Below are 12,667 nucleotides of genomic sequence, written 5' to 3' on the forward strand. Positions count from 1 at the left end.
TGTCTTGGAAGTAATGTTTCACTGGGGGATTATGCAGGTCTCAAAAAATGTTTAAGTGTTTTTTGCTAAATTAGAAGGAAACAACCTAGAAAACAATATTTATGGTCATAAATGGCAGCATTTGGGATTAGATGTCAAGTCTGACAAAACAGTTTCAATTATGCTGACAGAATTTTTCCTCTGTCCTGAACATAGTGGCCATGGAAGGTAACACTTAGCAAGCACTTTGTGGGGGCAAAATCTAAAACCAAGAGAAAGAGTTATATTAACATATATTTGGTAAGTTTCATTGCATTGACTTGTTTTTTTTTTTTCTATAGAAATTAGGAATAAATAAGACTGATCCACACATGCTGACAGAAGAAGAAATGACCAGATTTGCCCGGCTTGACATTGACCCAGCTACCATCACATGGCAGAGAGGTAGTCACATTTATGGTGTTTTCAAATCCACAAAACACTTCCCTCACCATAGCTTTCTGTAGTATGAAAGGAAAGTATTATTATCTCCATTTTATAGTTGGGGATAATAAAGCCAAGGTTAAGATTGAGCATTTATTAAATGCTTCTGTGACAGGAACTCTGCATTGTCCACAAAACAATAAGTAGCCTAATTAAATGTGGTTTGGAGAAACCAATTTACTGCAAAGATATATGGGATACTTAATCATACATCTGTTGATGAGTACATGTGAAAAGTAGTTTCCATACAAAGCCACTTCCAGCATAGAGCTTTGCTTTATGGTAACTCATCCTTAATAAATGTATATTGAATGGTTTAATTAAAGAAATTAAATGAATGTGTGTGTGTATGTGTATTATATATTATATATATATATATATAGAGAGAGAGAGAGAGAGAGAGAGAGAGAGAGAGAGAGAGAGCGAGAGAGATTGAGATTGAGGTGTGAACAAGACCCAGTTAAGGTGGTATAAACTTTGTAACACACAATAAGGTCTCTGACACAAAATTGTCTAAGGGATAGAAATCGTGCAACCCCATTGAAGCCTAGAAGGGGCTCTCCCCTTGTAATCTAATATTTTTCAGCTTGGCTAAGAAGCTGCCAGAGTTTTTGCTGTGATGTTAGACCTTTCAAGGGTTCAACTACTTCCATGTTCCAAGGAGACATTGGAACAATAATTGGAAAATCTTATTGCAGGAATGTAGAGCTCATCCAGGCCAAGCACCTAAAGAATCTTCCTGTACCTTCCTCAACAAGCAGTCATCTAACTTTTCCTTGAAGCAATCTGTACCATGATGTTTTGGGGTTTTGTTTTGTTATTGTTGTTTCTTCTTTTTTTTTTTCCTAACAAATATAAATTTGCCTCTTTGGAACTAAGATCTGTCCCCTAGGGACAAGAAAAGCAAATTTAATCCCTCTCCTCAGGATACCCTTTAAAAATAGCTGTTGAAAAACAACTATTTCCACAGAATTGTCTCTTCTCCAAGTGAAACACCCCAGTTCCTTTTGTGGGTCTTGCATTAGCATGAGAGCCTTCATACTTCTTAACTGAATACAGTCCTTCACTACATTATCCTTGGTCCTAGATAATTTATGCTTTAGGCTATTTTGCTTTCTTTTTCCCTCAGTAGATAACTTTTTTTTCCCAATTATATGTAAAGACAACTTTTAACATTCTTTTTTTTTATATAGTTTTCAGTTCCAAATTTTTGCCCTCATTCTCTCTCTTTCCTTCCTCCCTTTTTTGACTTCCATATATTGAGTCATTCTGAGCTTAAACTCCACTAACTTTCAGGTATTCCAATAATTTTTAAATTATCTTTCCTAAATCTGTTTTCCATTTCAGTTGTTTTTTCAATGAGATGTTTCACATTTACTTCTAATTTTTCATTCTTTTGGTTTTGAAGTGTTGTGTCCTGATTTCTCATAAAATCAGCAGCCTCCTTCAGTTTCATTCTTTGTCTGAGTAATTTGTTTTCCTCAGAGAGCTTTCTTATCTCTTTTTCCATCTGGCCAATTCTGCTTCTTAAAGCATTCTTCTCAATAACTTTTTGAACTGTTTTATCCATTTGACCTATGCTGGTTTTTAACATTGATATTTTCTTCAGCATTTTTTTGGATCTCCTTGACTAAACTGCTGACTTCTTTTTTATGTTTTAACTGCATCTTTCTCATTTCTTTTCCCAATTTTTCTTCTGTCTCCTTCATTTGATTTTCAAAGTCTTTTTTGAGTTCTATCATAGCCTGAGCCCAATTTCTGTTTTCCTTCGAGTCTTTAGATGCAGGAGCTTGAACTTCCTCATCTTCAGATTGAATGTTTTGATCCTTCTTGGGATCACAGGCAAAGTATTTCTCAATGGTGTTCCTCTTTTTTTCTCTGCTTACTCATTTCTCCTGCTTTTGCCTGGTTTTGGAGTGCTTCCTGAGCTTCTGAGTATTATTGGGATATCTCCCACAAGGGTCTCAGTGTGTGAGGGTCTGTCTTCCCTCCTGGTCTGTGAATGACCATAAGCACCCCCCTCTGCCATGGGCTGAGGTGGGAGGGGTCCCCTGCTGTTCTATTGGGGGGGGGGGAGGCTAGACTGCGATCAGGTTCTTAATGTGGTCAGAGCCCCAGAGTCCTGCTCCAGGGACAGAGGACAGAGCTCTGCAGTCTCTCTCCACTCCCCTCCCTAGGCTCAGCAGTCATACCCTGGGGGCTCCTGCTTACCTGATCTGCCTGCTTCTGGTTTCTGTGACCAGGCTGTTCTCTGTGTGCCCTGAGGGCTAGGCTTCACATGCTCGCTCTGGCAAAGGTCCCCCGCTGATCCCCCAAGTTGTGCTCGGTGCTCCCCCAGGTGTAGGTCAGGAAACTGCCCCCGCTACCGTGAGCCATGGCTGTCAGTGCCCTGGGGTTGCCTCTGGGAGACTGAAGTTCCCCGGGGAGCAGAGCCTTTCCACTCTTTTCCAGGTTACCTTGGGCTAGAGAACTGCCTCACTGGGTCCCTCTGGATTCTGTCTCTCGAAAATGTAGTTAGAATCCTTAGTTTATAAGTTTTCAGAGAGAGCACCATCTTGGCTCCGCCCCCCTTGAATTCCACTAACACAGCAAGATCTTTTTCCAGTTACATTGCTCTCTGGTCGCAACACATCCATCTTGTACTTGGGAAGGTTTTTGTACTTGAGTTAAAAAAAATTTTATCCCTATTACATTTTGTTTTATTAGATTCTTTACAAATACACTAGCTTCTTAGTATTTTTTTATCTTGCCACTGTCAGTCAAGAAGCCATAAGTGCTAGGAATACAAAGAAGCATACATAACTCTTCCCCGCGTTAACTATCCCTCAGATTTTGTGATGCTCAAATTTGATAAATCATTCTCAAAGCCATTTCTTACAATGTGTTTAGCATCACAGATCTCTGAAGCATGGAAAGACATCCACCCAATATATCCTTGCCTTGACTCACAAGACTTAATATGAAGGGAAATAGTATTTTCTTAATGCTTTCCCTAAAGTAAAGACATTCCAGAGAATGTACCCAAAAGGGAGGGCACCTGAAGAATTCCCAAGTCCTCTCCCCCTCACCTCCCATGGAGCTTTAGCTTAGTCCCCAAACAACCCAGAGACTGTGACAGATTTCCAGGGGGCTAGGCTCTATATCCAACCCATCAACAACTTCTCTGGCAGCCTCACTGCACCTGCCTACCCTGAATTGCCTCCTGCCCTGCTTTTTCTCTGTTGAGCTGACAGTGTCTGGGACATCCCTTCAATGGCTTTTCCACCTGCTGATCTCTCCCTGTTCTCATTGGGCTGGTCCTGCTCTTGCTTCATCACTTCCCTTCCCTGATCAAGTCAATTGTATTTCAAAGTCTTTAACAGTTTATTTGGAATATTCCTTTGTAACCTCATCTCCCACCTCCTCTTCACACAGTCTACTCTAATCAAACTGACTGATCCACAGTCCCTAGCTCGCTTTCTTGCCTCTTGTTCCCTCAGGTGCTCTCTCTCAACCAGAAAGACATTCCCTTTGCAATCATCCAAATTATGCCTATACCTCAAAGGCTCTCTGAAGTCTGACCTTGAGAGGCAGCATGCTTTAGTGGAAAGTATGCTAGATTTGGAAGACCAGGGGTCTGTGAACATTGGCTCAGCCTTTTAATTTGTTGCAGTGTGTTGTTTTTTATTGTTAATCCTTCATTCTCAAAGAAGAATAGAACATCATGGAGGTGTTACCATGACATCTTGGTGAATTGGGTTTGAGTGAAGGGGGGGGCTGTGCAGAGTCACCAACCTCACTTTCTCCCCCGAGCTATCTGAGTCCAGTGACCAGATGTGGATCAGAACTACTGGTGATTGTCTTGAAGGAGGAGGACCTTAGCATGGCTGCACAGTGGATATAGTGTTGGAAATTGGAAGTGATATTGGATATGATAGAGAGTTAGGAAGACCTGAGTTTATATCCTGCCTCAGGCACTTTATTAGTTGTGTGTTCCTAGGAAAATCATGTAACTTTTATTTGCCTCAGTTTTCTCAACTCTAAAACTCTTCACAGGGCTATTGTGAGAATCAAATTAACAGCATTAGTAAGGCACAGTATGTACTTAATAAATATTTATTCCCATTCTACCTTTAGAACAAGTCATTCTTTTCATTGTTCCTGCCTTCCTCCTCTGTAAGATGTAGTCTCAGTGGGCTAGATGACATCTGAGGTGGTTCATTCATGTCCAACTCTTTGTGACCCAATGGCAGATGCACTGGAATGGTTTGCTGTTTCCTTTTCTAGCTCATTTAACTTATAGATAAGGAAATGGAGACAAATAGGTTAAGTGACTTGCCCAGGGTCATATGGCCAGTAAGTATCTGAGGCCAGATTTTAACTCAGAAAGATGAGTCTTCCTGGCTTCTATGCTGTGCCACCTAGCTGCCTCCACTTCTGAGTCTAATCCAATGATCCTTTGATTTTATGACTTCTTCCCTGAAATCTTTTCCCTGTCACTCTTCTTTGCACTGTTTGCAGCTATTCTTCTGTTCTTTTAATACCAATTCCTTTATTTTTATTTCCTTAGTTGCATGTTTATCAGTGTAGATAAACCTTTCCTCTGTGTTTGATAAAAAAGATAGGAATGACTTGTTTGCCAAGTGTTCAGCCCAGGAGAAGCTTTGTACACATTTGTTGAGTGGATTTTATCTTTCTAAGAGTTTTGTGGGGTTTGGTGTTTTGTGTTTTTTGGATTTTTTTTTAACAATGTAATGATAAAGAGAAAAAAATGTGAAAGCCAGAGAAAAATTATCATAGGTCACATTTACATAGCAGTTTCAGGATTTGAATCCAGCCTCAGATACTTAATAATTACCCAGCTGTGTGACCTTGGTAAGTCACTTAACCCGAATAGAAATATAGCAGTGAGCTCAATTCTTGGATCCTGGTTTAAAAAAAACTCTCCATCTGATGACTTATTCCAAATACCAGTTCTCAGATTGATTTCTTTCTGAGAAGATAGAACAAATCAAAGTATTCTGTTACCTTGGATCAATATGAAAGGACATGACAGCTTTTAAAAGTTATTCCAATAATTATTTCAATAAATACAAGAATCATGTTACTACTTGGTACTGATCTATGGAAAGTTATGGTGTTAATGTAAATATACATGGGTCAGAAGAATTTGGAATTGATAACCTTACCATATTGATCTTATGTAGTGTTCCTGATGTGGGAGGAGAAACCATTGCTTTTTATTTCTCTAGAGCAAATATATCTTTTTGCCCTTATGATTACAATTAGGTTTTTTAAAATTTGATTAGATTAACTCAGTTGGAAAGGGATGTAATTGGATTGGAGATTCTGCCTCAAGACACATTGATAGTGGGTAAACCAGAGCTTTAGAGGGATCTTTCTGTACTCTTATAGATCTGTGTCTTCAGTGAAACAAATTTGAATCTGCCCCAGCAGACATATTTTCTACTAGAGTCTCCTGTTGAATGAATGTCAGTAAATTTTTGCTGGTTTGATATGCTGTAATTTTTTTTTCTTCTTCCCTACTTATTTATTCTACCATTGTTTGTTGCTTTGCTTTTTTTTTTAATTGGAACAATTAACTCTTTTCTTACATTTTCTTTTATTATTTCTCAAAATATAGCTCTGGATAACCAGGTTGATAACTCATTGGGATTTAAATAGAGCTACTTGACTCTGCCTTAAAATCCATATCACTCTGGTTCTTACCAATTAGCCAATAATAGGCCCAAAGTGCACTTGCTCATCTAGTTTTGATGGCTCAGTTTAAGTGTAAGTAGCAATTGTTTATATTTTGGCCAGAAACTGAGAGAAAGACCTTATCTTAAAAAAGGCCAAGACCTCCCACTGCATCCATGATTGTTACCAGTCTGACCCATGTCTTGATGGCTGGTGGAAACAGTGAGGCTGATGACTTTGCACAGGCCTGCCTCACTTAAAGTCCTTGCCCTCCTGTCTTTGGTTCTCTTCAGGAAGGACGAGGAACAACAACCTCTGAATGAGCATGTCTCACTCAGCCTTGTTTGAGAACATGAGGTTCAGCAATGACCATAGCACAATGTCACTGACTAAATTTAAAAACAAATGCTAACCTAACAAACTGCCTTATGTCTATCACGTGTTCTGTGTAACTTCAACTAGGAGAGTCTAGTGAATAGGAATTATGTTACGTATAGCTGTGATCCATGGTAGGGTTCAAAGACTATTATGCAACAAAAATTACCAGACAAGACCTCACCGTGGGTTGACCAGATTTGAAACCTTTTAGCTGATTAGGGAGATGAGTTTACAGAAATACTTTTTACCCTTTACTTGTAATTTTCTTTCCACTATCTGTCTGCATACTGGGTTTGAGAGAAATCCTTTAGATTCACTTTCTCATTTATTGAAACTGATATGTAAATGTGACCTATGATTATTTCTCTCTGGCTCTTGTACATATTTTTTTCCTTCAACATCAATAAAATTGGAAATTGTGAGAAACCCTTTAGTACAGATGGCATCCTGAAGATGCAGATGGGCTTTTGATGCCACCGACTCCAAAAGATCTCCCCAGCTGCTTTCTTGTCTGAGGTTTTTGTGTGTGTTTGTGGGTTGGGTTTTTTTTTAACTTTGTTAAATGAAAACCAGCTGAACTTTGGTTGCTGGCCTTTTTTTGAAATTTGATAAAAAAGAAAACTTTACTCCTATGCCAAGGTTGTGTATAGTGCAGATCTGAGAAGGAACTCTCCCTTTTTTTTTCTTTTTTCTTTTTTATAACCAAGTTGTAATCTATTCAAATGGCATATTTTAAAGCAACCGTGCAAAGTACCACAGGCCTCAGGCAAAAATGGCAGCAGCCTATAAGAATTTCAATAAGTTTTCCCTCCTGTACTGTTGATTTTTTTTTCCTATGAGATTTTATGTCTGCAACCCTGGCTGGCTTAAAATCATGTACATTGCCCCATCATTGCTTGGTTAAAGTGCAAGTTGGGATGGACAAGTTAAAGTAGGAGGGGAAAGTATCTTCTTCTAAATGTTTTGTACTCCCTTTACAAGGCTACCTTAATAGCATTGTTTCCTTGAATCTCTCATTGTAATTTATCTATTACTGTTAATGGCATAGTCATCCTCCCAGTGACCCTGGCTCCTAATCTGAGCCCTTCCTTTACTTCTCATCCACACATCCTGTCAGCTCTGCCTCCCTTGTCTTTCTCATATCTTTCCTCCCAACTATCTTGGCAACTAACCTAGGGCAGGCCCTCATCCTTTCTTAGCTAGACTATTGTCTTAGCCTCCTAAATGTCCGCCTTGTCTCCATTCTGTCTCCTCTGCCATCCATCTATTGCACAACATCATTGCCGAAGTGGACCAATCCCTCCCATCACCTTATTGTCTACAGCTTTTTGTGTCACTTTTTAAGAAAATATTAATAAACTAAAAAGCAGCCAGAATGGTAGCTTCTTTTTAGTTTATTAAAGAGCCTCAAATCCAAAACATGAAGATCAATGGAACAAACAAGATATATTTACCCTGGAGAAAAGTAAGAGACTCCGGTGGGGAACATGTGTATTGGAAAGACTGTCATATGGAGAAAGGTTAAAATTTATTGTTTAGCCCCAGATGGCAAAAGTAGGATCCATGGATAGTTATGGCAAATGGGCAAATTTGGGTTTGATTTAAGGAAAAACTACCTAATAGTTGGCACTATTGAATAGTAAAGTCATCCTGTACTGGATGTCTTTAAGCAAGAATTGGGTGACTACCTGAGGATATTACAATGGGGTTCCTTTTATGGTATAGATTTAGTTTAAAAAATTTTTAACTTGGTCATTTCAGAGACTGATTTTGTAAATCATTCCAATTCCCCCATTTTGTGAGGAGTTAGAGAATCAAAAAAGCTTGTAATTGTCCAAGGTCATACAGCTAGTAACAAAGTTTCTTGATTAAAAATAAAGTCATCTTTCTATTATGTATGTATGCCTTCTGGTTTTATTTCCAAATCCCTTTCTCCATAGTTATGAAATTATATCTTTCTTTCCTATTAGACTGTAAACTCCTTCAGAGGGAGCTCTTTATGTTTATTGTGTCTAGCTATCCTTCCCAGGCTCCTTGCTTTATAACAAATGTATATTGAATGTTCTAATTAATAAAATTATAGAAATATATGTGGAGAGATGTGAAAACAGGATTAAATTATGGTAAAATTCTGTGGTTTAACTTTTTCTTATTTGCTGAGAATCATTGATTTAGCTGTCATTCAATATATATTGCCGGACATTGTACAATATATTGGCTAAAAATGTTTAGGAAAACTAAGAGTTTATTTGTGAGCCTATTTTAATCTTTTCTCTTTTCTTTCAGTATTGGACACAAATGACCGATTTCTACGAAAAATAACCATTGGGCAGGCAAAGACAGAAAAAGGATTTTTTCGTCAGGTGGGTAAATTTACATACAGCTAAGAACATGGTTTTTACGTGACTTGAAGTGGTTATGTTGGGTCAGTACATCTTTGACTTTTTCTTTACCCACAATGACTAGCTAATTACTACTCCTGCTATTCTAATCAGCTGGGTTTAGAGAAGGTCCCCAATGACATCCAGTCTGAGGGTGTATCCAGTTGTCTTTCTTGGAAAGGGTAGGTCATAGTTAGTTGGAATGTTTGGTTTTATTAGCAAAACCTAATAGCAAATAAGCTCTATATATCTGTAGGTCACTAAAAGAATCAAATGGAAAATAAAAAAAAAATAGCAGGTTGTCCTTCTACTATGATAACACTTAAAAGCATTCCTTGATTTAAAAACTATTCCAGCTAAATAAAATAGGTTCAAAATTTTTTAAGTTTTATTAGCATATCCAAGTTTCATCTTCATCTTATTTCCCCAGTACCTAACAGAGCTTTGTCCATTGTTGGTTCTTCATAAATAAAATGCTTTTAACCAAAAGTACTTTTAGAGTGTTTTAATCCATCAAAGGAGACCTCAGAATTCTGCCCCTACTTCCTTGACATTCCTTTGTCCCTCCATAGTTTTCTAACTGACTTTATGAGTAGAATCAGAAGAGTAGAAAAGAATATCATGTTGTTAGAAATAAAATCATTCATCTTGTCTTAGCCACTGAAAAGCTGAGAGATTTTGTGCAATCTGTGAGATTAATTGATTCTGTGGTGAACTTTTCAGCTAATGAAATATAGCTAATCCAAAAGGTTTCTCTATTATTTCCTAATCAGGACCACAGTCTTGGAAACAGATGTGAAAATTCAATGAGCTAGTTTAAAAACAGTCTCCAAAAAAGTCTCCAAAAAAATTTCTCAGATCAGAGGGAATGAATTCACAAATGTTCTTCTGTTTGTTTAAGTACAAAGGAGAAAGGAAATAAGCAAGAGATTGAGCAATTATATAAAACCTACTGTGTGTTAGGAATTGTGCCTGAAGAGCTTTGCAAATATTTCATCAAAGAGGAAAGGCAGAAAATATGAATAGCAAAGGGAAATATTGCCAGCATTTTCCAAGACACAACTAAGTGATTAATATTTGTTAAATGGATAAGTGAGACATTGAACAAGAGAAGGACAGGTACAGATTTGATTTTTATTCTTATGATTCAGAATAGATCTTATCCTTTTTAGAACACCCTGGAAGGGCACCTTAGTGACTAATAAATATTTTTGCTTTGTCTACTTCAGGCCCAGTTTGACATTGCTGTTGCAAGTGAGATCATGGCTGTTTTGGCACTAACAAATAGCCTGGCGGATATGAAAAAACGTCTGGGAAGAATGGTGGTGGCCAGTGATAAAAAAGGACAACCTGTAACCGCTGATGATTTGGTAGGCTTATAATAAACTCCTGATTTGTAACTCCCCTCCTTTGTTCTACAATGAAAAGTGCAGACTTTCCTATTTCTGTGAGTTTGCACTTTAGAATTTCAAAAGATTAACATAAATACTTGGATAATTGAGGATTTAAGAAGCAATATGTCCCTTTTTTTCCCTCCCATATGTTGTACCTTTTCATATAGATAAGAAAATATCTACACATATTGGACTTTATCTTTCACTTTGAAAGGTTGTTTATTCTTTCCTTTACATCCTAGTCTCCTTTGACCATTCATGTGAGCTTTCTTTTTTCCCAGTTCTATGCCTGAATGTCCCTTGGCCCTCTTCTTCCTTTCTTTCAGGCTTTGAGAATGAAGTAATCTTCCTCCTCACCGAAGTCCTGATTCCTTTCTCTCTGATTTACTTGACCTTGACCCTTTGATCCTTTTTTCTCTCCTAATCTACCCACTGCTTCTTCCCTTTGCTTACAAACGTACCTAGATTTCCCACATCCTTTAAAAAATCTTAATTTGACCCAGCCTTTACCTCTTATTTTTGATCTTTTATTTTCCCTTTTTCAGCTAAATTTTAAAAAACAAAAATCAAGCCATTTATACCTTTTTGTCTTCACTTTCTCTGTTATTATTGTTCAATCATGTCTGACTCTTCATGTCCTTCTCGAGTTCATTTTACAGATGAGGAAACTGAGGCAAACAGAATTGACTGACCTACTCAGGGTCACACAATTAACAAGGGTGTGAAGCTAGATTTTAACTCAGGAAGATGAGTCTTCCTGACTCCAGACCCACTGTACCATCTAATTGCTACTACTTCAAAAGTATTGATGCTCTATTGTATACTAATACTGATGATTTCTTACTGCAATCTTTAAAATGGCCCATCATTAAGTCCTGGTGGTCTCCAGTTTTACATCTCCAATTCCTCTTAGACATGTAGAACTCTGTATTTCTTCTAAATATCTCAAATTTGACATATCTAAAAATTGAACCCATTATGTTTTCATGGAAATATTCTTCTCTTCCAAATTTCCCTATTACTTTTGAGGGCATCACTTCCCTGTCTTGTTACCTGGGTATTATTTTTGACTCTTTAATCCCCACATCCGATCTGTTGCCAAGGCCTCTACTTTGGTAGCATCTCCTTTATGTGCACGCCTTTCTCTGTATAATACTGTCAGCACCCTTGTGCAGGTCCTCTTCCCTTTAATACTTGAACTTAGCTACTGGGTCTTTCCCCGTTCCCATTTATTCTCTACTCTTCCTCCTTGTTTCTCCTTATTATTGTCCCTAATTTCTTTCAATTTCCTCCTCAAGTATAAGATCTTTTTCTTATCCTGCAAAGATATCACTGTTCTTCCCCTGGTTATATTAACTATATCTACCTGTCTGTAACATTTTCTTGTCTGTATATACACATACACATACACACACACACATATATATATATATATATATATATATATATATATATATATATATATACATTATTTGCCACTAGTAGAATGTAACCTAGAGGGCAAGAATTTTTGTGTCCTCAATATAGGCATGCATTAAGCTTATAATAAATTCTTGTTTAATTCTTTGAAACCTGAGTAGATGAGAGCATGGTAGAAGCAAGTAGCTACTGGAGAAAGGGGGAGAGGGGTTACCTATAATCATTATACACATTCACCACAAACTGAGGATAATAATGACCACCAGCTGTTTTTCTCCCTGAGTAAAACCCCCATTTATGGCTTCCCCCCAGGAATGAATGTCTGTCTGAAATAATGCAATGTAGCATGGTATTTCATTCTTCCCATCTGTCAGGGCCAGACAGGCGGATGAGAGGAGGCCTCAGTTATCTGTCTTCACATCAGCCTACTTTCCCAGGGACGAGTCAATATGTTTGAGATATTATTAGTCTTTGAATTTAAAAAGATTGACAAATGAAGACAGTCTTCCAGTAGTATGATGACCTCATCTTTTCAGTGTACTGGGAAAACCATGCTATTATCTTGCCATTATACAATTGGGGAAACTAAGGCTGGGAGAGGCTAACTTAGCCAAAGTGCTTCATTGGAGTCTGAAAGCTCTCGGTGTATTACCTATATCACATTGCTAGCCTTCTCAATGAGGGAGGTTGGGAGAGAATTTGGAATTCAAAGGTTTAAAAAGAAATATCAAATCCTCTCTCAGACATATTCACCAGTTGTTTGACCCTAAGTTAAGTTGCAGTGGATCAAGCACCAGTCCTGGAAGCAGATATGTCTGAGTTCAAATCCAATTTCAGATACTTATTATCTGTGACCCTAGACAAGTCACTTAAATTTTGTTCCCCTCATTTTACTGAAAAATGGATAATAATGGCACCTACCACCCAGAGTTGTGGTAAAGATCAAATGACATA

General features: G+C 37.8%; 1 protein-coding gene across 1 annotated transcript in view; it reads left to right on the forward strand.

Moving 5' to 3' along the window:
- Window positions 1-12,667, forward strand: part of MTHFD1L (methylenetetrahydrofolate dehydrogenase (NADP+ dependent) 1 like) — a 191,067-nt gene that overhangs the window by 74,526 nt on the left and 103,874 nt on the right. The window contains exons 16-18 of the mRNA XM_074187818.1: window positions 321-423; window positions 8,806-8,882; window positions 10,130-10,270. Of these exons, the coding sequence (XP_074043919.1) occupies window positions 321-423; window positions 8,806-8,882; window positions 10,130-10,270 (321 nt within the window). The remainder of the gene's footprint in view (window positions 1-320; window positions 424-8,805; window positions 8,883-10,129; window positions 10,271-12,667) is intronic.

The sequence above is a fragment of the Macrotis lagotis genome, chromosome 5 (assembly GCF_037893015.1).
Source record: "Macrotis lagotis isolate mMagLag1 chromosome 5, bilby.v1.9.chrom.fasta, whole genome shotgun sequence".
NCBI classification, from domain to species: Eukaryota; Metazoa; Chordata; class Mammalia; order Peramelemorphia; family Peramelidae; genus Macrotis; species Macrotis lagotis.